The sequence below is a fragment of the Periplaneta americana genome, chromosome 4, assembly GCF_040183065.1.
Source record: "Periplaneta americana isolate PAMFEO1 chromosome 4, P.americana_PAMFEO1_priV1, whole genome shotgun sequence".
Taxonomy (NCBI): domain Eukaryota; kingdom Metazoa; phylum Arthropoda; class Insecta; order Blattodea; family Blattidae; genus Periplaneta; species Periplaneta americana.
In genome coordinates, this window is record NC_091120.1 from 159,265,872 (window position 1) to 159,290,256 (window position 24,385).

A 24,385-nucleotide genomic window follows, 5' to 3' on the forward strand; every position below is an offset into this window, starting at 1 on the left:
GCAAGAAATTATGTTACACATTCGAGTATTTGAAGAGGGGGAAAAAACATACATAGACAGTTTGGAATGAATCAAGACTGCTGAATTGCCAGTGATTACGATTTAGTGTTGTCGTTGCCCATGCGGAACTGTGGTTCGATGTTGAGGGCGTTGAAAATACGTGAGTTAGCATCCGGGTCTTTCTTGACTGTGCTTTTTGTTTCAGAAGGCATTCCAGGAGGTGGTGTTCGAATGTCAATGCCCTTAGAGCTCTGTGACTCCTGTAATACAAATATTTATAAATCAGGTCGAAGTAATCCTTTCAATATACAGAGTGTAAGGGGTATAAAAGCCACTATTTTAACTGATGATTATTCATGTTATAAGGAAAAAAACATGTCCTTACAATTTTTTCTTATTGCAATATTTAACTAATTATTAAAGTTTACAATAATAGATGTTTTGCAGTGTTGCTGGATGGGAAGGAGGGAGTTTAGAAGTACACAGTAAATTCAAGCGGGGAGGAGGGGGTTTAGAAATAAACACAGTACAGCTCAAGCAGGTGCAGACATACTGGTACAAAACAGATGTTCTGTTCTAATGCAGGAGCTATCATGGCAATACGAACAGCAAATACAAACTTTCAATGTCATTAATAGAACATTATGGTAAATTTACATTTTATGTAACAATATTGCTCCATTTTTTAATTGTACATTAAAAAATAAACAATAATGGTTTTCTGCACAAAATCACATGAACTTTTTTTTCTAATGCAATATTTTAATCTCTCCCACTTCCGTAAAGCAATATCATTTTTAAACAAATTTCTTGTTAGTTATATACAATGGAAGTAATTTAATACAGTTATATGAACACTTTTTAATGATTGAATAAAATTAATAAAATCGGTTAAAAACCAGACTTGTTTCGGAGGTATGCCCCTCCATCTTCAGTGGTAGTACCACGACTGTAACAGTAACATAAATTGTGTAAATCTCTGAAGATGGAGGAGCATACCTCCGAAACATGTTTGGTTTTTAACCGATTTTATTAATTTTATTCAATCATTAAAAAGTGTTCACATAACTGTATTAAATTACTTCCATTGTATATAACTATCTCATTCATGAACACATTCATGAATTTCTTGTTGTGTGATTATCGAAATGGGATAAGAGAATTATAGTTTCTAATAATCGTTGAGAAACTGCTACAAACGTTCGCCGATTAAGTAACTTTGTTTCAGGAAAACGTTGATGGTACATTCTTCTTGCCTCACTTGAATTACGACGACTTTCTCCATAAATTAATAACATATGATATTCCTAAACTGTGAATGACATTGTAAGTTGTTTATCGAATACCCTGTACTGAACTGCCATCCACTCGGCAGTAGAGCTATGGACAGGGAGCTTGAACTCAGCTGACTCGTACTTACGTCTGTGCAGAGTACTGCCTGCAGAACGTTGCCACGTCTCTCACACCAGAATATTAATAAATTTAAGCATGTATTTTTATTTAATTTCACGAAAACGTAGTAGAACACACAAATATTTATTTAAACTAATATTAACTCTTTGCTAGATATACCTACCGATGTAATTATTTCGTAATTTTACCAACGATATAAACAGTATAACGCAAATAAAATAAGAAAATAAATATTTTTACCTGGGAAAACTATCAAGTTTTGACCATATGTTGTATGGACATTTTTTAATCCTGTAGACCTTTCCCAATGACTGTGAAAAGAATGGCACTTATACCCCTTACACCCCGTATATTGCACTTACTACTGTATAATATATTTTATTCATCGATCTACACTGGGAGTGGAGAAAATGGGATTACTCAGAACTATAGGTTATTAATGGAGAAAAATTCGTTCCGACACCGGGGATCGAACCCGGAATCCTCAGTTCTACGCATTCGCCCAACAATGCATATATACTGCAGAATCCCTGCCACCAAGTCACTCAAATGAGTGCGCTCCTTGTGTGTGATCAGTGATGACTGTTGACGTAATATGTGTCAATATACTCATATGTCGAACATGGAGAAAGGCCACTAAGGGAAATACCAAAGGAGAAAGTTCGATCCGGTGCTGTGAATTGAGCTTCGGCGTAGCTCAGTAGTTAGAGCATTCAGTGCGTGGAACTGGAGGCCCCGAGTTTGATACCAGACACCAGAGCGAATTTTTGTCCATTAATAACGAATGATAACCATAATAGATAATTCTATAGGACCAAAAAATTAATCTTTACGTAGATTACTCAGAACTGTTGCAACATCGTATTTTTCCACCACTATAAATTAGCATTATTCCCTCATCTCAGTCTTATTTTAGTGCTTAAGAAACTGCATCAAACTGCTGTGTGTGCCAATAGTCAGGTTCATTGTGTGTAAGACTGCAGCATATACGTTTAACATACAAGTAAAAGAGTTTTAAATAGTGCATAAAATTTAGATATTGCATACTGGTGCTTGTAAAAAATGCATTTCCTGATCTCTTCCAATTTTATCATGACTTGTGATGTAATAAATTTAATATTATAGCTTTGTTCTGTAATATGCCTCATATTTATCACGCTATCATGGGACAAGAAAGAAATTCAGAGTAACTCTGGTGCTTTATCTCTCTTAAATATATGCTTAATTGAAACTATACTACTTTTAAAAAGCTAGAATAAAATAAATGTCAGAATTCTGATAGAATTGCATGATAGGAAATATGGTGAAGTTTTTTCCTTTATTGGAGAATGTTGGGTTTGCAATGAAAGACCAGAAAACTGTGAATGAAAATGAATAATAATAATAATAATAATAATAATAATAATAGTAATCCGTGGCGCTACAGCCCATGAAGGGTCCAGACCGGCCAGCCAGCTGCTGGCCTCACGTCCACATGCCGAAGCAGAGGTGGACGATCATCCAACCAGAATGGAGGTATCGTGTGGTTAGCACATGATCCTCCCAGCCGTTATAGCTGGCTTTCGCAACCGGATTTTGCTACCTATTGTAGCTCCCAAAGTGCATCACGATGCTGGGTGGGCACCGGTCCCATACACTGGCCGAAATTTCATGAGAAAATTTCTTCCCCCGTGAGGACTCGAACCAGCGCGTATTCCGTAACACGAGTCCTAGGCAGGATACCTTAGACCACGACGCCACGGCATGGGACTGAAAATGAATTAACTAGATACAAATTTCTCAGAATGAGTCCTGATGTCGAAGTCACACAATTAATATTCTTCTCAACATTTGAAATATTTTTATTTACAATTGTGCAAAAATTATGACAATATGGAAGTATTTGTCTTCTACAAATTAATTTATAGTGACAGGTAATGCAAATTAAATTGTTGCAATTATCGCATTATACATTTCTGTCGCCTCTCTTTCCAGAGAGATTGTCAAATCTAATAAAACGTCAACATTTTAGACTAAATAGTGGAAAGTGAAATAGTGAAATATCATTAACACTGAAATTTGAAGATGAACAAAACTTTCTACAATATGCCTTCGTAACATCATATTACTGTACTCGATGGGTTATTAAATTTTACCTTGGGCCTCATTTGACAATTTTCCCAATTCGTACTGTAATATGACGTAGACTATATTCCCATTTCGACCCTTCGCATTTCGTCCTGCGGATTGTTATGTAATCAACTTGGTCTATGGAAAAGTTTTGTACTTGAAAATGTATTTAACTCGTCTTCTCATTAGGAACGTGGTTTGCTGATGTAGAATATTTTAGAATTAATTAAAACTTTAAAGGAATATGCTGACTATTATACAGCCTTTAAACACAGAGCTGATATGGGCATTCCACCCAAGAAAAGGCATGAGGTATCTTAATTTATATGAAAGAATTGCACGCTGTGTTCAAAAAATACATGGACAAAAAATGTTCTGTTTCAGATAGCTTGCATCAATTAAAATATATTGTATCATTTAAAAAAAAGCAACTAAAACATGTTGTATCATTTTAATAGCATATTCAATATTAATTGCTTATTTCATTTTAATAATTTCAGTAATCTTAACAATTCGAAATTTTCGCTTTGTATATTTCATGACAAAACAGCAATAACAATTTTTAATTACACCAGTGGTTTTAAAAGATCACTGCCAGCTCTAAGTCTAGAAGAAGTGAGAAGGAATTTTGTTTATATTGCTATTTTGTAAGTCTGTAATTACACCTCCTACTACTGGTGTAACATCTACCGCTACAGTTTGTATGAATCGTACGAGTTGAGTACATACAGAGAGGGTAGTTTCTGTATGTAGGACGAGTTGAGTACATTTTCAGGTACAAATCCTACGTGGGCCGAGTTCAAACAGGACAAAGTGGGAACAATCCTTCAGTTTCTACAGATTCCAAGAAAACAGTGCAGAGAGGGAAAAAGAATAAATTCTCTACTATAGTCGCGATGCTGTTATTCCCGGCGTGACTCCTCCTCTTTGCTTACGTCTTAGGAAGTGAAGGCTTTATAAAGTCTAGGTAGGTAGTATCGTTCGCCATTTTTGTTCTTTCGTTGCCGAGCTACCAGACGAGGAATCTATTTGCCACACTGTTAAACATTATCATGTCGTAGCTCCTATGATAATAAATCAAACGCACTGTAATTCAGCAAATAATTGAGCGGCAAAAAACGTCTTTGTGTGCTTTCTGCGAATGCCAACGAAAGAGCCGAAATGGCGGGCGATTATATTAAGTATTTATCGAGCCTTAAGAAATGAATAACGTCTTCGTCAGCGAATCACAAGACGCACACGTTTAAATGTTTCTGCAGATTCCAAGAAAACAGTGCAGACAGGGAAAAAGAATAAATTCTCTACTATAGGTCGAATTGTACTAAAAGCTATTAGTATTTAGTAGGATTGGCACATTAGTTTGCGCTATTGTTAAGGATATGAATCCATCCACAATAGTATGTTTTAAGTATGCTCTAATCACTTCGGTGGAAATATAGGCCTAACTACCTTTTTCCACGATGAAAAACTCTTCTCTCTAATAGGCGGCTGACTATAACAATTGAGAACTTGGGTGAAAAATACAAAAATCTTGTCGTAGCATATAACCAGGAAAAGTAAAAGTATTGAAATGTTTGTTACCTATGTTAAATTACTATTTTTATTAGTACTGTTGATCGATAAAAATATTTAATCGATTAACTATTTGAATTTAATCTATTAATCGAGTTTTGATCGAGTTGAAAAAATGTTTCAATACACTGTAATACACAATTATTGTTAAATTTAACTTGTGTTCGGTGATAAGCATAAATATTAAATGTTATATATCTGTATATATTGTATCGTTACATTACAAAACAATTATTTTAATTACTTACCAACATATTTATTATGAGGCTTATAATTTATTGTGTCAATTTCTCCGGGAATTTTTTAGACAAACATAAATAACAAAAAGCATGAAGACTCACCTAGTTAATGCTACTTCATCCATGATTTTAAACATGTGAGTGCATTCACATGCTCCGAATTAAGTGCCGCTCTACGTTTAATAACAATGTTCAATTTAAATCGAAACGTTTGACAGAGTTTACCCCTCGAATTGTCAGATAACATAATGGAGTTTACACTTTTCACAAACCACAGAAAACTGATTTTTTTTTTCTTTATCAAACTAAACACACAATCTTCATATACAAACTCAGTACAGAAACTGCACCTGCAAAAGTACAGCGATCGAAACAGAAGACTGGCCTCTATTGTAATCGAATTACCAGATTTTTGAAAAGAGAAGAAGATAGTTACGCTCTCACTTGCACACAGCGTAGACATGGCGATTTTATAAGCGATAAGGGGGACGAATTCCAGAAAAGTATGTATTTCATATGCTAGGAAGATGAGCTGACAAGGTGGAAGTTTTTTGGAAAACCATAAAACTTAATAAGGGTTTCACATTGTGTTTCAACTTTCAATAGAGATAGACTAGGTCACTATCCTCATATCTCCATCTCTTTCCGAAGTGTTTGTGCAAACATTTTCCCTACACTACCTGGTTTACAGTTAGAAAGTAACAGTATTATTGTGCTTTTAAGTAAGCAGTTTCCGAGAGAGAAATATTGTCGAAATGTTTAGTATAATAATAATTAATGTCAACTACAACCGATTAATTTTAATCGACTCGATTATTCGATTAAATATTTTTGATCGATTAATCTTACACAACAGAATTCCCACAACACCAAATTTTATAATTTTGTTTATTTTTGTAATATTTAAATGCCTATTTTTACTATTTTACTGCCTATTTTCTAAATTTTAAGTGCTTATTTTAGCCAAAATAAATGCCTGAACTTCCGGACTCTAATGATAATGGTATAATAATAATAATAATAATAACTCACCAAAATGCAGATTGCAATGAAAAAGAAGAAAATGTACACCCCTTTCATATTGATAATTGGTATCTCCTTGAATAGGTAACACTATTGCGACAATATTATATGAGTGCACGAATAGCTACTAGAGCGACTCACTCACTGAGACTCGAGAGGACTGGAAGAAAGCTGGAAACTGCAATTACTGTTTGATACTTATCTTAATATATATACAATAATAAATTGAACAAAGCAGCAGCGCCCACCAACTCTAGCCTTGAGACTTTTGCAGATAAATTACACGTACTAATGCAATGTGAAAAGCGTAGGTTAATCTGTCATGGAAATTAAAAATACTCTCTGATTTTATGTTTTACGCGTTTTGCCTCGAACAAAAATAGCAGAAAATGCAGTTTATTTCCACACTTGTTCCTTAATTAATATAATGGAACACACGTGCCAACTCAGTGAAGAAATAAAAAAAAATGTAAAACTACTTTCCTTTTAACAAAAGTGTATTATACAGAATGGTTATAAGCAGGGAGTCCACCGCCGTGGAGTAATGTTAGCATGCCTGATCGTGAAATGAGCGGGCCCGGGTTTAAATCCTGGTTGAGACAAGTTATCTGGTTGAGGTTTTTTCCGGAGTTTCCCCCAACCCATTAAGAGCAAATGCTGTGCAACTTTCGACGCATTTCGCTGACATTATCACTTTCGTCTCATTCAGACGCTAGATAACCATAGCAGTTGATAAAGCATCGTAAAATAACAAATTAAAAAATAACTGAAGTGAACGTATGGGATGAAGTGCCATTAGGCGTGATAACTGTTACTCCACAGCGGTGGACAGTTCAGTTGTACATTGCTGAACATTTTCACCCGAATTTCGAATTAAAGATAAAGTATTACGTCTGGGGTATGAAATATCTTTCGATATATCGAATAATGGAATTTCAAGTTACAGATCAAATTTTACCAGCAAATTGCATAATAATAATAATAATAATAATAATAATAATAATAATTCTTTATTTATACTGGCAGAGTTAAGGCCATAGGGCCTTATCTTACACTCTACCAGGTCACAAAGTATTCAAGCAGTTAAAATTTAACAAAAAAGTTACAGGACAGAATACTAACATATTACAAAGAGAAATAATAATAGCATAATAAAATCGACACTAAACAACATGAAAATAATACCATAATAGAAAAAAAAAAAAAGAAAGTAAAATACATTGGAATATAGCAAAAGCAACTCATTTAGCACAAATGGTTAATATGGAAAACGTAAGGAAGAATATAACAAAATAGAATATAATAAAATAATAAAAAAGAAAAAAAAAGAAAGAAAATTAAATAAAATTCACAATAAAAGGCTATGATAATAAATTTGTCAGCTGATAAAGGGAACAAAAAGGGAAAAGGAAGGAAAAGAAATATATAGCCTATATTTTTACATAACTATCGCAGAGAAAAGGGCTTATAACTGAAAGGAATCTGAGTTGAAAAAGTGAAATTTTAATTTATTTTTGAAACTAGACAATGTCCGACAGTCTCTGACATGTTGTGGTAGAGAGTTCCAGAGAAGAGCTGCAGAGACGGTGAAAGATGAAGAGTAGCAGGATGTATTTGGGAAATTAAAATCACATCCAAATATCTAGAGCTATAAAAGTTCGACTTATGGAAATTTGACTGTATTTTTAAAGGGGTTGTGCAGCAAGGAAATGTATGCAGATATGGTGGATACATTGAGGGATCATAGCTTTTCATACACCACCATAAAAATTGCATTGCATAACGTAAGAAAAGAACGCAGATCAGAGATGAACACTGTATTGGTAGATATGTTCCTCCGACCACTACAGAAAATCGATCCCGTGCATGATGTTTTCTAGGATCGGCGAATTGGCTTCAGCCGTATATCAGATACTTCGAAATTTTCTAAGAACTTGTCTTTCACATCGTACATCATGATCCTGTGGCTCCAAGACAAAATGTGATATGTAATTTCTTACAGTTTTTCATGAGCGAGCATTTGAAGTTTGAAGAACTGTATAAAATCGTAGTTATCATGTTCCATAACAACGCGTTAGAGAGAAAAATAATAGACACATACATGTCTCTATGAAATTGAGTTTTCTTTCTGTAAACGGCCCCAAAGAAACTTACTTTCTGGGGGACCCTCGTAATTGTGCTCGAGTGGCCAAAATTTGTATAAGCACTTGTTTTGAAATTATTAACATGGTGGAAGAAAAAAAATATATTTTTTTTATCTGCCCCCCTGAGAATGTTTGCTTGTAAGAGGAATGAAGTTACAGGAGAATGGAGTAAGTTACACAACGTAGAACTGCACGCATTGTATTCTTCACCTGACATAATTGAATGTGAATGAATGAATGAATTAATGAATGAATGTTAGTCATGATGTCCCATGTTGGGCACAGGCCTCCTGTGATGGGGTTAGAACCCACTCGACAGGGGTGGCTCAAGTGTACTCGCTTGGTGAGCCAATCCAAGCGAGCTTGTCGTGTATTCTACGTTTTGTGACATGGTTAATAGCCCTGTTCAACTTTAACTAGTTTCAGCACTCTGTTCTTTGTTCATTTTTTTTTCTTGCACTACACACATTATACTGACACTGGCACTTTGACAAACACTGATTGCTATTTACACCATTTACCTGACACTTTCTCAACACTGACTTTACTATTTACAAAACTTATCTTACATTTTCACTAATACTGACTTCACTATTTACAATATCTTAACACTGATTACGTTATCTATTTACAATGACCTTCCCTAGTTCTTTCCACAAAACTCTGTTCTTTGCTGTCCTCGACCATTGTTTCCCCGCCTCTCTGGTAAACATGTCAGACCATCTGAGCCGTGGTCTTCCCTGTCCTCTCTTTCCGACGTAGGGGTCCCACATCGTGACTGCATGGGTCCATCTTGTCTGATGTAGACTCGCCATATGTCCCCCCTGGTCCACTTCGTTGCCGTGGCTCGTTCTGCTGTGTCAGTAGTGTTCGTCAGTCTTTGTAGTGTTTCGTTTGTCAGGAACATTAAATCCAGACGTTTGAGATGGGAAGGGATGTAGCCCGTATGGGTGAATCCAGAAATGCATATAGTGTGTTAGTTGGAAGACGTGAGGGACAAAGACCTCTGGGGAGGCCGCGACGTAGATGGGAGGATAATATTAAAATGGATTTGAGGGAGTTGGGATATGATGGTAGGGACTGGATTAATCTTGTTCAGAATAGGGACCGATGGTGGGCATATGTGAGGACGGCAGTGAACCTCTGGGTTCTTTAAAAACCATTTGTAAGTAAATAAAAAGTAGTTATTTATTTAATTTAAATAAGTAAAGTTGTTTATTTAATTAAAATAATTGCATAGTTCACCAATTAATTATAGGCCTATATGTGTTAAAATAATGTCGACCTAATCAAGAATTAAAACGTTAGTTGATAGAACACTGGCCACAGTACCGGTGCTTTAACACACTGAAATACCTCGAATTAAGTAGAGGCTTAAAATTCAAGTGCCTCAATCTCAACATAAAAAATTTCATGCAACGAAAAAAAAAATTAGCGACAATGAGTGACCAGACATTCCAAACTGAAAGCGATCACTGCCAAAAATAGTCCAATAAACAGCAGATAGAATGCACCTTGAAGGTGAGACAAAGTAATTACAAATACTTTTTTGCTCGGATTTGTCCAGATACTTTTAAGTAAAAATACAGTTTCTGTATCTTGTATGATTTTCTCAGCAATTCCCGAACTTACGAACTGTCGGAGAACATATTGCACTCGCCCAGCTAACAGAATCTTTTTACGGACGGCAATTGTTGGTTCTGATGATGTTCCCAGAACTTCTTGCAAAGGTACAATTTGTGGTTTGCCCCTCACAGTTAAATAAGCAGATATAAGTAAATCTACACCTCTCTTCTTAGACAGAAAGGCCATATCACGTTTTTCTACAATTCTATGTAAACAATCGATCACACTACATCCATCACGTTTACAACACCAACTCAAATTTGCCTTTTGTAGCACACCATTAACTAATGTCAAATCACTTTTCTTCAGTTCATCCATAGTTCTTATAGGTTGTTCTTCCCCTGGAGTTGCCAAGAAACTGATCAGAGATGACTGGTATGCAGTATTCATTATGAGGCAAAATATAAGCCATGTCAGAAAAAAGAGAACTGAAATCGGACCTGAAATTTTATAAGGGACACCTGTCCCCAGGTATGTACGAAGAGAGATCATTACAGCACCAATTATACTGATATCTGAATAGTTTCTTTGAAATTTAAATGAAACCCAAAACAACAAAGTTGCAGATATGAAACTCAGAGCCACGAGAATCCAGACAAGTGGGCTGAAGATGACAACGAGACCTTTCCATGAAGGCAAGGGAAGGCCAGCTGGAACGAAATAGGTGATGGTGTCAGTGAAATAAGGATAACAGGTGTGATATATATACCTGGTATCAGCAGGTGGATATTGTACTGGAAATACAATTCCACTACGAATGGTCGGGAACTCGTATAATGGAATGAAATTCAAATGCTTTGCTACAGTGTTTATTACTTCCACAGTTAGACCTACAGTGCGATTCTTCATTAATCCGTTTATAAATTCTGCTTTCGCGTGCGTATAAGGTATCAACCCGCCAACTCCAACTGTCAAAGAGCAACCTCTCATATTTGTAACTTCTTTAGATGGGAACAGAGACGCATTTCTGATGAAACGTTTATGTGGTGAAGACCACCTGTCAAGTAGAACGACATTCTTCACTTCAAGACTGCACACTTCCCTCTCAAATTGTGGAAACCATGTGTATACGTCAATGACTAGTTTCGTAGAATCTGATCTTGGTATCAGCACAATCACATCCTGTATCGTCAGTATTTTCCAAATCGCTTGCATTAAATCCCTCGCCCATTTCTTTCCAATTTCCTCTATATTTTCGGCTCTTGTAACAACGACGACACGTGATTTTGTACTCCAAGCACCGTGCTTTATTTTCAGCATTACTGATTTCAGTTGATATCCATTGTTGAGGAAAATAATAAGAGATCCTTGCCTCGTACCTGATTCCGTGAATTTCTTGTCTTCGACTTTCCCATACATTAACACAGACCGATTTTCCGCTTCGTGCATTATTCTCAAGAAAGTATCACCATATTCATGTCTCCGTTGTTGCCCTTTGTCAATGTGGTCTGTTTGTACGACTACTGGCAAGCCTTGGTCAAAAAATCTATTGCTAATATCCAGCAAGCAGTGTGATATATGAGTTGGGATTGAGGTATCGGATTGTGGTCCTGGGATCGTAACTGACTGCTGAATCCAGATGATACATAACAACAAATGTAGCACAGATACAGACATGGTGACTGTATGATGAAATGTTGCAACTCGTATGTCGCAAATATTTTCTTTGTGCGATTTTGTAAGACAGCAAACGAAATTTCCTTCCATCACTGCGGCTGACAAGTGTAATTCCCTTTATTTTCTGCATCGATCTATGATAATGTTCAAGTTACCGTGTTTTGTTCTAGATGGATTAGAAATAAATGTTATTAATATTTTACTTGGTTTTCAATGATTAGATTGCATTTCCGGAATATTACTGCCAGTCTTAGAAAAACTGTACTCTACTCAATTGGCGATTGTGATATGGGCATGAATCTTACGTTAACATTAACCTTAACCCTTCAGTGCTCGCGCCATAATTGTTGACACCAGTACTCGCGCGGATTACATTTGTAGTCTGTTTTTGTAATAAATATTTTTTTACACATATGAATATGTAATTTTACAACATAATATAATAGTAACATTACTTCACTGATTCTGTTAAACTGTTTGCGATTTAGTAGTGTAACTCTATTTGAACTTTAATATTTAAATCAGTGATTACAATAAAATATGAGTGATATTATGATGCAAAGAATATAATTAAAAACTCTTTTGTTACTATTGATATTGATATATATAGGCTTAATTGTTAGTTATTATAAGTTGCACTCTAGAGTTATAATTTACTACTAGTAAAATTTAAGTCACTATTGGGTTCGAGTACGGTACTTGTCTGTTTCATATAAAGAGAAGTCATTGTTCTGTATTGTGTCCACGTAATCATTTATATTGCAGAATAAAATAATCACTGCAACAATAGAAAATACTTACTTACTTTTATGGTTTTAAGGAACCCAGAGGTTCATTGCTGCTTTCACTTAAGTCAGCCATCAGTCCCTATCCTGAGCAAGATTAATCCAGCCTCTACTATCATATCCCACCTCCCTCAAATCCATTTTAATGTTATTATTCTCCCATTTACGTCTCGGTCTCCCCAAAGGTCTTTTTCCCTCCGGCCTCCCAACTAACATTACATGCATTTCTGGATTCACCCATACGTGCTACATGCCCTGCCCATTTCAAACATCTAGACCAAAATTACCTATCATCAATTTTGTTGTTATTTTTTAATTTTATATAACGTTAGGCTTAAATTAAATAATTTAGAATAATTTTAAATAATTTAAAATATTTTTTTATTGTAAAGTTTTTTTGTTTTCTTAAAAAGAAGTGAAATCATTTCAACTACAGCCAGCTAAAACCCCATCAGCTTCCATTCTTAATAATGCAGTATTCTCCACATATTAAGGACAGTATGTCTCCTTGTTCTATAATCGCTGTTCTACTTAATGTATGCATGGACAACCTTTGCACTACTACCCTTTTTCGGTGCGTGCTAGTAGGGGAAGAAAGTTAACCCGTGCGCAGAGCAACTTTGCTCGGCGTGTGCTTCAGACATTACAGGTTTGAATATGCACCGCTGAGATACCTGGTTGATGGTTTTTTCCGGGGGTTCCCTAACCTCATTAAGAGCAAATGCTGGGTAACTTTCTGCGCTGGACTCTGGACTCATCTCGCTAGCATTATCACCTTCATCTCATTCAGATGCTAGATAACCATAGAAGTTGATAGAGCATCGTAAAATAACCAATTAAAAATCATCATTATTTTTACCTCATTTTAACGAGAAATCTACAGAAATAGTTGAGTAGCAAGTTAGGAGGACTGATAAGTCAGTGAAGATTAGTGAGTGGTGAGGCAGTTAAGAATTGATTTCAATAAGTGCTGAGTTAGCTAATCACTCAGCGAAAAATGGTGTTCAAGTGAATGAAAGTATCGTAGTAAATGATTGAATGTGTTACAATAAATGGGTCATTGTATGAGAGACAGAGAGAGAAAATGATAATGTTATTATAGTTAGTGTGTTGGAATGTGAGAGTACTAGAGTGATTCACTTAATATGTTTAAGTGAATGAATGTGAGCAGTGACGCAACAACGTAATTTCTTTGTGGAAGGTAGCTAAGAATTTTTTCGTATGCAATTTGCATAAGTTTTAGCTCTACTGAAATAATATTGTGATGATGGGATTAGAGAAAATTTCAATTAATTATGAGATAAAGAAGTAAAATACATTTTATGAAGTCGATAATAAACAATTATAAAAAATATGATTTGAAACATTATGTTAAATGTTTTATTTTTACTTTTATCGCATTGCCTGATAATAGCGTTAGTGATTGTGACTGATCGTGTAATCGATTATCAATTACAAAATGCTCAGCTCTGGTAAGAAGGAAGTGAAGAGTATATAACACACATATTTTAATATTCTTACCGTTACCTTCCATTTGTCTCTTTCTTTTGAAAAAAAATGTGTGGTCTTCAAATTAATGACTGACCTCTTCATAGCAATGCCTTTAATGCTTCGATAAGTAAAGAACCCAAACCCTGCTGAGTTCCACAATATTGAAAAAGCTTCTGAATTGATTGTTGTAGTGTTTTGAGCCACAGACAAAACGAGCATTCGTTTTGTGATTGTCGTAATAATTCACATTTTTGTTATTAGCTATAGTCAAGTGACTTTGAAATTCCTTCTTCTCGTTAAAATAAATTACAAACTTGAAATTTTGGTCACTAAGAAGGGTAAAAGCTATATATATATATATATATATATATATATATATATATATATATATATATATACACTAAATACCTGTCTGATATTTTCGTACGGTAAAAACTATACTATTTACTTACTTACAAATGGCTTTTAAGGAACCCGCAGGTTCATTGCTGCCCTCACACAAGCCCATCATCGGTCCCTATCCTGTGCAAGATTAATCCAGTCTCTACCATCATATCCTACCTCCCTCAAATCCATTTTAATATTATTCTCCCATCTACGTCTCGGCCTCCCTAAAGGTCTTTTTCCCTCCGGCCTCCCAACTAACACTCTATATGCATTTCTGGATTCGCCCATACGTGCTACATGCCCTGCCCATATCAAACGTCTGGATTTAATGTTCCTAATTATATCAGGTGAAGAATACAATGCGTGAAGTTCTGCTTTGTGTAACTTTCTCCATTCTCTTGTAACTTCATCCCTCTCAGCCCCAAATATTTTCCTAAGAATCTTATTCTCAAACACCCTTAATCTATGTTCCTTTCTCGAAGTGAGAGTCCAAGTTTCACAACCATACAGAACAACCGGTAATATAACTGTTTTATGAATTCTAACGTTCAGATTTTTTGACAGCAGACTACTGGATAGATGACAAAAGCTTCTCAACGAATAATAACAGGTATTTCCCATATTTATTCTGTGTTTAATTTCCTCCCGAGTGTCATTTATATTTGTTACTGTTGTTCCAAGATATTTGAATCTTTCTACCTCTTCGAAGGATAAATCTCCCATTTTTATATTTTCATTTCTTATAATATTCTGGTCACGAGACATAGCCCTAATCATATACTTTATCTTTTCGGAATTTACTTCCAAACCTATTGCTTTACTTACGGTACTTCGAGTAAAATTTCCCTGTTTTCCCTAATCGTTTGTAGATTTTCTCCTAACATATTCGCGTCATCCGCATAGACAAGCAGGTGATGTAACCTATTCAATTCCAAACTCTTTCTGTTATCCTGAACTTTCCTAATGGCATATTCTAGAGCAAAGTTAAAAAGTAAAGGTGATAGTGCATCTCCTTGCTTTAACCCTCAGTGAATTGGAAAAGCATCAGACAAGCTGGCCTGTACGTACTCTGCTGTAAGTTTCACTGAGACATATTTTAATTAATCGAACTAGTTTCTTGGGAATACCAAATTCAATAAGAATATTATATAAAACTTCTCTTTTAACAGAGTCATATGCCTTTTTGAAATCCATGAATGACTGATGTACTGTACTCTTGTACTCTCATTTTTTTTCATCCTTCTAAATTTTTCAGAAAGTGAATCTTACCCCCTTATCCCCCAGTTGTTGCGCCAGTAAATGTATATAAGTGTAAGTGAAGGGTTTCGTTAATAGTACAAATGAGATTGTAAGATCGCTGAGTGTATCAGAGAGAATTATCGTGAGAGTGTGTGACTGAATATGGGTATTTTGAGAATGCGTGTTAAGTGAATGAATAAGATTGTTACTGTATGAATATGAGAAAGTATGAGAGTTACCATGTTGTGTTGCCAAACAGGTGCTCATTATCCAGTATTATATTGTTCTGTGTGGCTGTGATAAGAGGCAGAGACTTGCTGGCTGATAATGATAAATTCCACAGCCACCATATTACCTCATTAGGGCTATTCACGTACTGGTACATGAACAGATAAGCGTTCCTACATGTGCAGCACTGTAAAGATTGGTCACTAGTCGTGTTTTACGACTAAGAAACTTCTCATGCCTTTATATTGATATCACAAGGATGTCCAAAATGCAAACGCAGGTAGGAAGGAAATGTACAGTAATTACAATCTGCTGATAGTAATGCCTAATGAGTGTTCTTGCTTTTGCGCGTTACTGATTTGGAATTTTCAACACTTCCCGCACAAAACCAAAAATAAACGTAGAGTTTTCAGAGCGCTAGCTTATGACGACCGCTAACTCGAACTCAAATCTCGTCAATGACTAACTAGTATTTGTAGTGAACAAAGTCAAGGATTTTAGGTTTTTTATCTCTATTCCACCAACACACTTCACACTTCCCATTTCATTATCATCTAAAAAAATTGGGGATACTCGTGTTCACGTGACGCCGAATCGATCGTGCGTCCCTTGAAGTTTGTCCAAATATTGGTAGACGGCAGTCGAGGTGGATGCTAGATGAGGCACTGAAGGCCCCCCCCCCCACCTTCCCAGATTCTTGTTTGCCTGTGGGACATGACTCATATAGATCTGTGGAATACGGCAAACCGTAGTGGTTTGGTAATTATATGAATTTGATGGCTGGAGAGGAATGTGTAGTGTTGCGGATGGTGGAGCACGCAACTCATTTCATCATGGGTGCATGCGAAAGGATGCTCCATACCCTTCCTGATAAGCATCTCTATAGGTCTACCTCTGTTGTACTCAGTAACAACGAAACTGATATTTTACGTAACGTTGCACCGAATGCATTGTGCGTAAATACTAACATATAGTTTTCTTATCAAATCAATAAGCCTCCCATAATGTTAACACAGTTACGTCAGAATGATAATTTTAAGTCAAACAAATTAAACGCGATGGACGATTCATAGAATTCAGATAATTGCGTGAATGTCTTTATTCTATTGTTTTATATATATTTTTTTTTATCTTTAGGGATATGGTTTTTATTGTGTAATATTATCATTCCCTTTGACTGGTTATTAAGGATATGATTGAGGTTTTCTTTTGTAAATTAAATATAAACACGGTTGTAAATTTTAGCTATTTGAAATTAGAAAAATAGCATTTAGATTTTAAGAATTACCATTTTGTATCATTTATATAGACTATTCGTTATTTTGCGTTTTGTAAGAAACATGAACTCTGGGTTAATATAGGAAGATAGGCCATGTCTTTTGAAAATATCCGTGTGGAATTAAAATCATACTTACATAGAGAATAATTACTTGTTATCTTGTTCATCATGTTCATAAATCAACGACACCATTGAAAAAATTGTAGAACACACATGTAGGTTTACATTTTGTTCTGTCGTTCGTGATCTATCACTTACAATCAAATGTTATATTCTCTTAAAAATCTTCCAGCATCTAAGTTGTTGGTAGAATCCGAAGTAGCTACATTGCAGAGCTACTTGGGCGAAATTTGGGACTTCAGGCTTTAAGTCAGCAGTCATCAGCACAGTGCACTCTCGGGCTAGCGTCTCTTACCCACGGATAAGAGACTACACTACCGTGCATCCGTGGCCGCTAACGGTTATGGTTTCTCCCTATCCCTTCTGCACGACGCGAGGGTGCATATTACGATACACTGCTTACCCATTACCTATTTCAGCGAATGCTGATGACCACTGCTTTAAGCCAACAACATTTGCACGCAGGCCACAACTTATTATTTTTTTTGTGATTATGATTATTAGAGGAGAAAAATGTGGTCGTGATGTTTCAGGAAGTTTCGCATTATATAATCACTCTTGCAAGTTTTAGAATGAATAAAACGAATGTCGCCAGAATTTTAACATGCGATATTCGTCGCGAAAACATAGGGTGATAACTAGGGACCGGATTTTTATGTAATTACGTATTATATTCCTTTCAACCTAACCGTACATAAATAATAAATCTTTACGAATCTTGTAATTACCATTAATATATTAAAATTTTATACTACATATTTTTACATATTTACCCCAACATTACATATTATGGCTTGATATTACATAAATCTACATATTTAGAGGTTTTATTTATTTTTACTTCTCTAAAAGGGGGGAAAAAAACTTTTGATGGGGGAATTTTACAATTATAAATACACAGATTTAAAAAGCCTTTTTACCTACCCAAGAAAGAATATATTTGAGACGAAACATAACGTCCTTAGTTCCAGAAAGTAGTAGAGGCACACATCGCATACCAACCACTGTAAATATGAGTGAACAAAAGGCAACCTTACTCATACAACTACCTTGTATTGTAAAAATCACTCAGAAAGTAGCGTTGCTTTCATGCAGTGGAGTGGGACGAAGATGACATGATTTGTCTCGAACTATAATTGTTCTGCACACCTTTTAACAAGCCGTTCCCATGAAATTTGCAACCTTACCCACCCTCTTCCTAGTCCTTCCAGGGAAAACCTGTGTCAAGTCTGACATGAGCCGCAATAAAGTAGCCGACTTTTGAAAAGAAGCTGGAGTGAAGGAACAAACTGGAAAGATGTTGAAAGAATAAAATAAATAGCTTTTCAGATTATTGCTTGACCTCTTTACTTTAAATAACATTATGGATTGCGATGGACGAAGCTTTCACTACAGATGGAAAAATATTAATGTGTCAAGTGTGCGGTAAAAAAAGTCGGATGCTCTATGAAATCACAACTGGAGAGTCTTACCTATCCTATACCTGCCAGATATTGATATTAAATATTTTCATGATTTTACATATTTTGGTACATATTCAGCTATTTTTCTTACATAAATATGTACATATTTCACACCTTGATATTACATAAAAATCCGGTCTCTAGTTATAACTGTTTTGCTATGAGAACTCAGTAGGTCATTAATTATACAATACGATTTTCTAATATTGTGTTTATAGAACTGACAGAATTAGTGAAATATATCGTTCACAAATTTAGGATCAATGGAATCAACCTCTGTGTCGTATAAACTGTGTTACATGTGTGAGGGCGTATATGCAGTTTACATTGTATTAGATATTTATTTATTCTAATTTTAGATTCTGATTTAGTGAGGAATGGAATAACTAACATTTCAACATGCCAATTTTGTCTCGTGTTTCAGGGGCAGAGACTGCCAGAGTCTGTTCAGTTATGCATTAGATCCCGAGGCTCCGGAGCCGTGTGCAGTTTGCAGCCTGGTGCCGCTTCCTAGGCTGCAAAGAGTGGCTGTAGGTCTCACTAATGGCAGGCTGTTCCTTGTGCGAAGTGACATTTTACCGACATCTCCAACAATGGGTGAAGGTAGCTTCGTGATGACAGAATTGGGGAGTAGTGCTGTGCTGCACTCCCTGACTGCTGTGTTCAAGGAGCAAGGCCGGTGAGTAACGAATTTTTGTTCTAATTTACGAGGGAGAGTCAAAAAGTAACCTTAATAATTGTTTTATTAATTATGTATGTACAATAAGACTACAAACACTTCATCACTTTTAACATAGTATAACAGGAACACTTGCATTGAACGTACTGGGGACTATGTTGAAAAATAATAAAATGTTTGAATCTTATTGTACATGTTCAATTAATAAAACAATTATTGAGGTTACTTTTTTACTCTCCCTTGTAAATGGTTGCATCGTTCATTTCTTTTGATTTGGTCAGCGAAAGTCATTCTGGAATTTGCTAGTCTTGCAAATTAAGGATTTCATATTAAGATGCAGTGGCGTACGCAGAATTTTGTCAATTATTAAAATTCTTTACATTTACATTATCGGTATATTTAAAATTTTGTGTTTATTATTATTATTATTATTATTATTATTATTATTATTATTATTATTATTATTATTATTATTACTTACTTACTTACTTACTTACAAATGGCTTTTAAGAACCTGCAGGTTCATTGCCGCTCTCACATAAGCCAGCCATCGGTCCCTATGCTCAAGATTAATCCAGTCTCTATCATCATATCTCACCTCCATCAAATCCATTTTAATATTATCCTCCCATCTACGTCTCGGCCTCCCCAAAGGTCTTTTTCCCTCTGGCCTTCCAACTAACACTCTATATGCATTTCTGGATTCGCCCATACATGATGATGATGATGATTATTATTATTATTATTATTATTATTATTATTATTATTATTATTACCATTATCAGCTGAGTTTTTACAGGGGGATGTGAAACTAGTTCCTGGAAGAACATTCGCGACAACATACTGTCCAAATTTCACGAGAGGATCCCTGCGAGGGGAGTATGGTCCTTGTGGGGTAAGAGGAGAGAGTAAGCCAGTAACTCAGCGCCTTGAAGGAGCAGGTGGATGGGAGTGGTGTCATTGGCCGACTGGGACAAACAAGGCTCAGTCAATGGCTGGCCAGTTCCATGTCGGGGGTAGGTTATAAGAATGGGGGGAAAAACTCGCATTCCTTGCTCGGATCTTCTCGTGAAATGCGGACTGTAGTCATGCTGTGGCTGCAAAGAAACATTTGCCAATGTGAAATTTTCACTAACCTCGCGAGAATCACTACACGACTTTTTGCTAAAAGATTGTAAAATTGAGCTTTGTGGTTGCTTAGATATATCGAAGAACTGGAAACAGTAATGTAAAGTTTATATTAAAAATATGAACTGTCAAATATACAAAACGTTAAACGAATGTTTCATAATGAAGTCAGAACTCAAACTGACGAATGAGTGAATACTGCTTTTAAAATGAGTTTAAAATCGACAATGCACAATATTTAACATCTGCACTGCAGAACTGTTAAAACAACCTTTTCAATATGTTTTACAACAAGTTAAATTTCATATTGTGTCAGCTTCATTTTATTACAAGGTCGGTACTAGGCGGTAGGTCTCTCTCATGACAGGTGATGATACTGCATAACTTAACGTGACTACACATTTTAATTAATTCAATTCACAATACCAGTACAACAGATTTTATTAGTTTTATGTATTTCAACTAATTAGGGCCTAAACTTTCAATTTTGTTACATTTTTGCTAGATTATGAAATTTACTTTGAATTATTGATAAAGTCTGGAAAAATAATGTCATATTACAGCCTGAGTTGTACAGAAAAAATGCATGATATAGTGTTTAAATCCTCTCAATAATAAATCAACTTCGTTGAACATAGGTTGGATAGGGTCTTGAAAAAATGAATAAGGTATTTTTAAAATAATTTTAGACAAATGAGCAAAAATATATTTTTCTAATTTTTTTTATATTCCGGGACAAATACAACTCAATCCAGGACACAGAACACACCATTAACAATCCTGGGTAATCTAGGACGTCTGCCATCCCTCTGTATACTGATCTGGTCAGAGAACAGCTTTGTAAAAGATGATGCTGTCAGAGGTTTCAGCCGCAGGTAGGAAACTAATTGAGCTGAATTGTTGTGTAGAGTATGTGAGCTGTGGTGTGGAGAGTCCAACGGCAACATTTCCATCTTCACAATCCGCGAGAACATTGTGACGGGCCACGAGATTGTAAACCACTACGAGCCTATGATAGAGAACATCAACGTGCTGAATCTGGTGTCGACACATTGTCCCCTCTACCACGAGAGCGAGGAGGTCACCGTGTGTTCCTACGTCTATCCAGGTAGGACGTTAGAACTGCGTACAGTATCAATATTAATTTATAAATTCCTTCCTTATCTATTTCCTTTCTACTTACCCTCATCCTTCCTCCTTTCTCTTTCCTTCCTCTCATCTATTTCGTCTCTATCTCCCTCATCCGTCCTCCATTTTCTTTCCTCATCTATTTCCTTTCTACTTACCCTCGTCCTTCCTCCTTTCTCTTTCCTTTCTCTCATCTATTTCATCTGTATCTCCCTCATCCTACCTCCTTTTTCCTTACTCATCTACTTCCTTTCTACTTACTCTCATACTTCCTCCTTTCTCTTTCCTTCGTCCCATCTATTTTGTCTCTATCTCCCTCATTCTTCCTCCTTTTTCCTTCCTCATCTATTTCCTTTCTACTTACCCTCATCCTTCCTCCCATCTATTTCGTCTGTCTCCCTCATCCTTCCTCCCTTTTCCTTACTCATCTATTTCCTTTCTACTTACCCTCATCCTTCCTCCTTTCTCTTTCCTTCCTCCCATCTATTTCGTCTCTATCTCCCTCATCTTTCCTCCTTTCTCTTTCCTTCCTTCCATCTATTTCGTCTCTGTCTCCCTCATCCTTCCTCCTTTTTCCTTCCTCATCTATTTCCTTTCTACTTACCCTCATCCTTCCTCCTTTCTCTTTCCTTCCTCCCATCTATTTCGTCTCTATCTCCCTCATCCTTCCTCCTTTTTCCTTCCTCATCTATTTTCTTTCTACTTACCCTCATCCTTCCTCTTTTCTTTTTCTTTCCTCTCATCTATTTCGTCTCTATCTCTCTCATCCTTCCTCCTTTTTTCTTCCTCATCTATTTTCTTTCTACTTCCCCTCGTCTATTTCCTGCTTCCTCTCATTTTCCTTTCATCTTTATCTTCTCTCTTCTTATTCTTTTTCTCCTTTCCCCTCCCCTTTCCCTCAAAGGTATTCGTAGGTTCATTGTGTTTGAAACGCCATGCTTTGTATATTCGCTACTGGAAGGAGTCCAAACCAGATCTCTCATCATTGATTGTCTTCCTCTGAAATTGATCTCACATAGATGAGTGTCCACGTGCATTGCAGGGTGCGTGGTGTACCAGTGGGATCCAACGACACACAGCATCCTGAACAAACTGGACTGTTCCAAGCTGGTGCCTTGTTCCGAGAGCCTTAAGTCCATCAGTATAGAGGAGCATCTCAGCCCGGGAAAGTGTCAGGTACGCATCTTGTTGCAGAACATAAAATGAATTAAGAATAGGTGTAATGCACCAGATATTGTAGCATATATAAAATTAGAAATATTAAAATGAATTGGACACACACAAAGAATGGATGAACAAAGAATAGTTAAAAGAATTATTGAAGGGAACTGTGGAGGTGGTAGGAGGAGAGGGAGACCCAAGCTTAGATGGATTGATGATGTGGAAGAAGACTTGAGAAAACTGAGGATGGAAAGATGGAAGTATAAGACTTTGGACCGAGGAGAATGGGCATCTGTCATCAAGGAAGGTGAGGTTAGCATCAAAAGGCTGTAGATCTGCAGGATGACGGTGACGCATCTTGTTACTTATTATTTGAGTGCTGCCCCAAAATATTGTGTGAGCCCATAGCTGAACGAAGTTCTGTAAAGAAGGGACTTATTGAATTGCAGGTGACGAGTATGGCGATCCTGAACACAGAGCTGTACATAGGCACAACGTGGGGGTGTATAGTAGTGGCAGAAAAGTCAACAATGCGTCCCATCACGGTGTTCCGTCCGTTCGAAGAGGAGGTGCGAGCTATTGTCCCACTGCTTCGTCCCATTGCCGAAGATTGCATTACACCAACTGATGAAACAGCAAACACTCCTGCAGATATGCAGAAGAAGCAGAGCTGTCCACTGATAGCGACAGTGGGGCGAGGCTACCGGAGCCTAATTGCGAGGTACACAGACATGGTGATGACCCCCACCGGCATCCAGAGTCCTACACATATGTACCACGACCGGACTGGGGGGGCCAGTGATGGTCGAAGTCACAATATGTATGCTTTGTTGTGGCGGGCAGAACGTTGGGCTGCTGCGTAATCCATGATCTCATGAGAAGTTTCTGTAGGAATTCTCACTCTGTGATAACAGGAAGTGTTTAGCTGGGAGGCTGTGGGCCTTGTAGGTAATGTGAATGTGAAGGGTGGCTTCTTGAAGGACTCATGAGCTTCGTTACAAGTCAGAAAGTATGGTTTCTAAAACTTGCAATAATTGATGTAATATGGGAGGTATATACTACAGAAAATAAACAGTGTCACTTGATTGATTTTAAATGTTTGTGAATAAATTTATAAAATTTCTAAACATTTTTTACCATGTCCACATGGTACAAATTAAAAATTTAGTTAGAGAAATATGAATGCTTTAAAATGAGGCAAATATTAATGGATTACAATGTGCATAAGAAGTGAGACGAAGAAGTGACTATCTCACAAGGAAAACCACATTTACAGAAGAGGCTGGCAGTAAAACGAACTTGTTACTTGTCAGTGAAGTAGTCACTGTAGCAAGGCGTATTGCAGTTTGGAACCTTACTTTCTAACTTACTCTCGTATTTCATATTGGTAATTTTGTTCCATATTTGTTGAAGTTTGGCTTTCTCAGTTACCAAACCCCTAATTCTGTTCTTTTACACGTGCTTAACATAGTTTAAAGAGAGGACATAGTGGTGAATGAAATGTTTCAGTACTCTAATTTCTATAATTTGTGTCTTATCATCATCAGCATCATC

General features: G+C 36.3%; 1 protein-coding gene across 2 annotated transcripts in view; it reads left to right on the plus strand.

The window, feature by feature from the left end:
• Lrrk (Leucine-rich repeat kinase) overlaps nucleotides 1-23,994 on the plus strand; it is a 283,300-nt gene extending 259,306 nt beyond the window's left edge. For both annotated transcript variants that reach the window (XM_069824217.1, XM_069824218.1), the window contains exons 42-45: nucleotides 19,160-19,414; nucleotides 21,451-21,650; nucleotides 22,713-22,846; nucleotides 23,281-23,994. In XM_069824217.1, the coding sequence (XP_069680318.1) occupies nucleotides 19,160-19,414; nucleotides 21,451-21,650; nucleotides 22,713-22,846; nucleotides 23,281-23,694 (1,003 nt within the window). In that variant the 3' untranslated portion in view covers nucleotides 23,695-23,994. The remainder of the gene's footprint in view (nucleotides 1-19,159; nucleotides 19,415-21,450; nucleotides 21,651-22,712; nucleotides 22,847-23,280) is intronic.
• The last annotated feature ends 391 nt before the right edge of the window (nucleotides 23,995-24,385 follow it).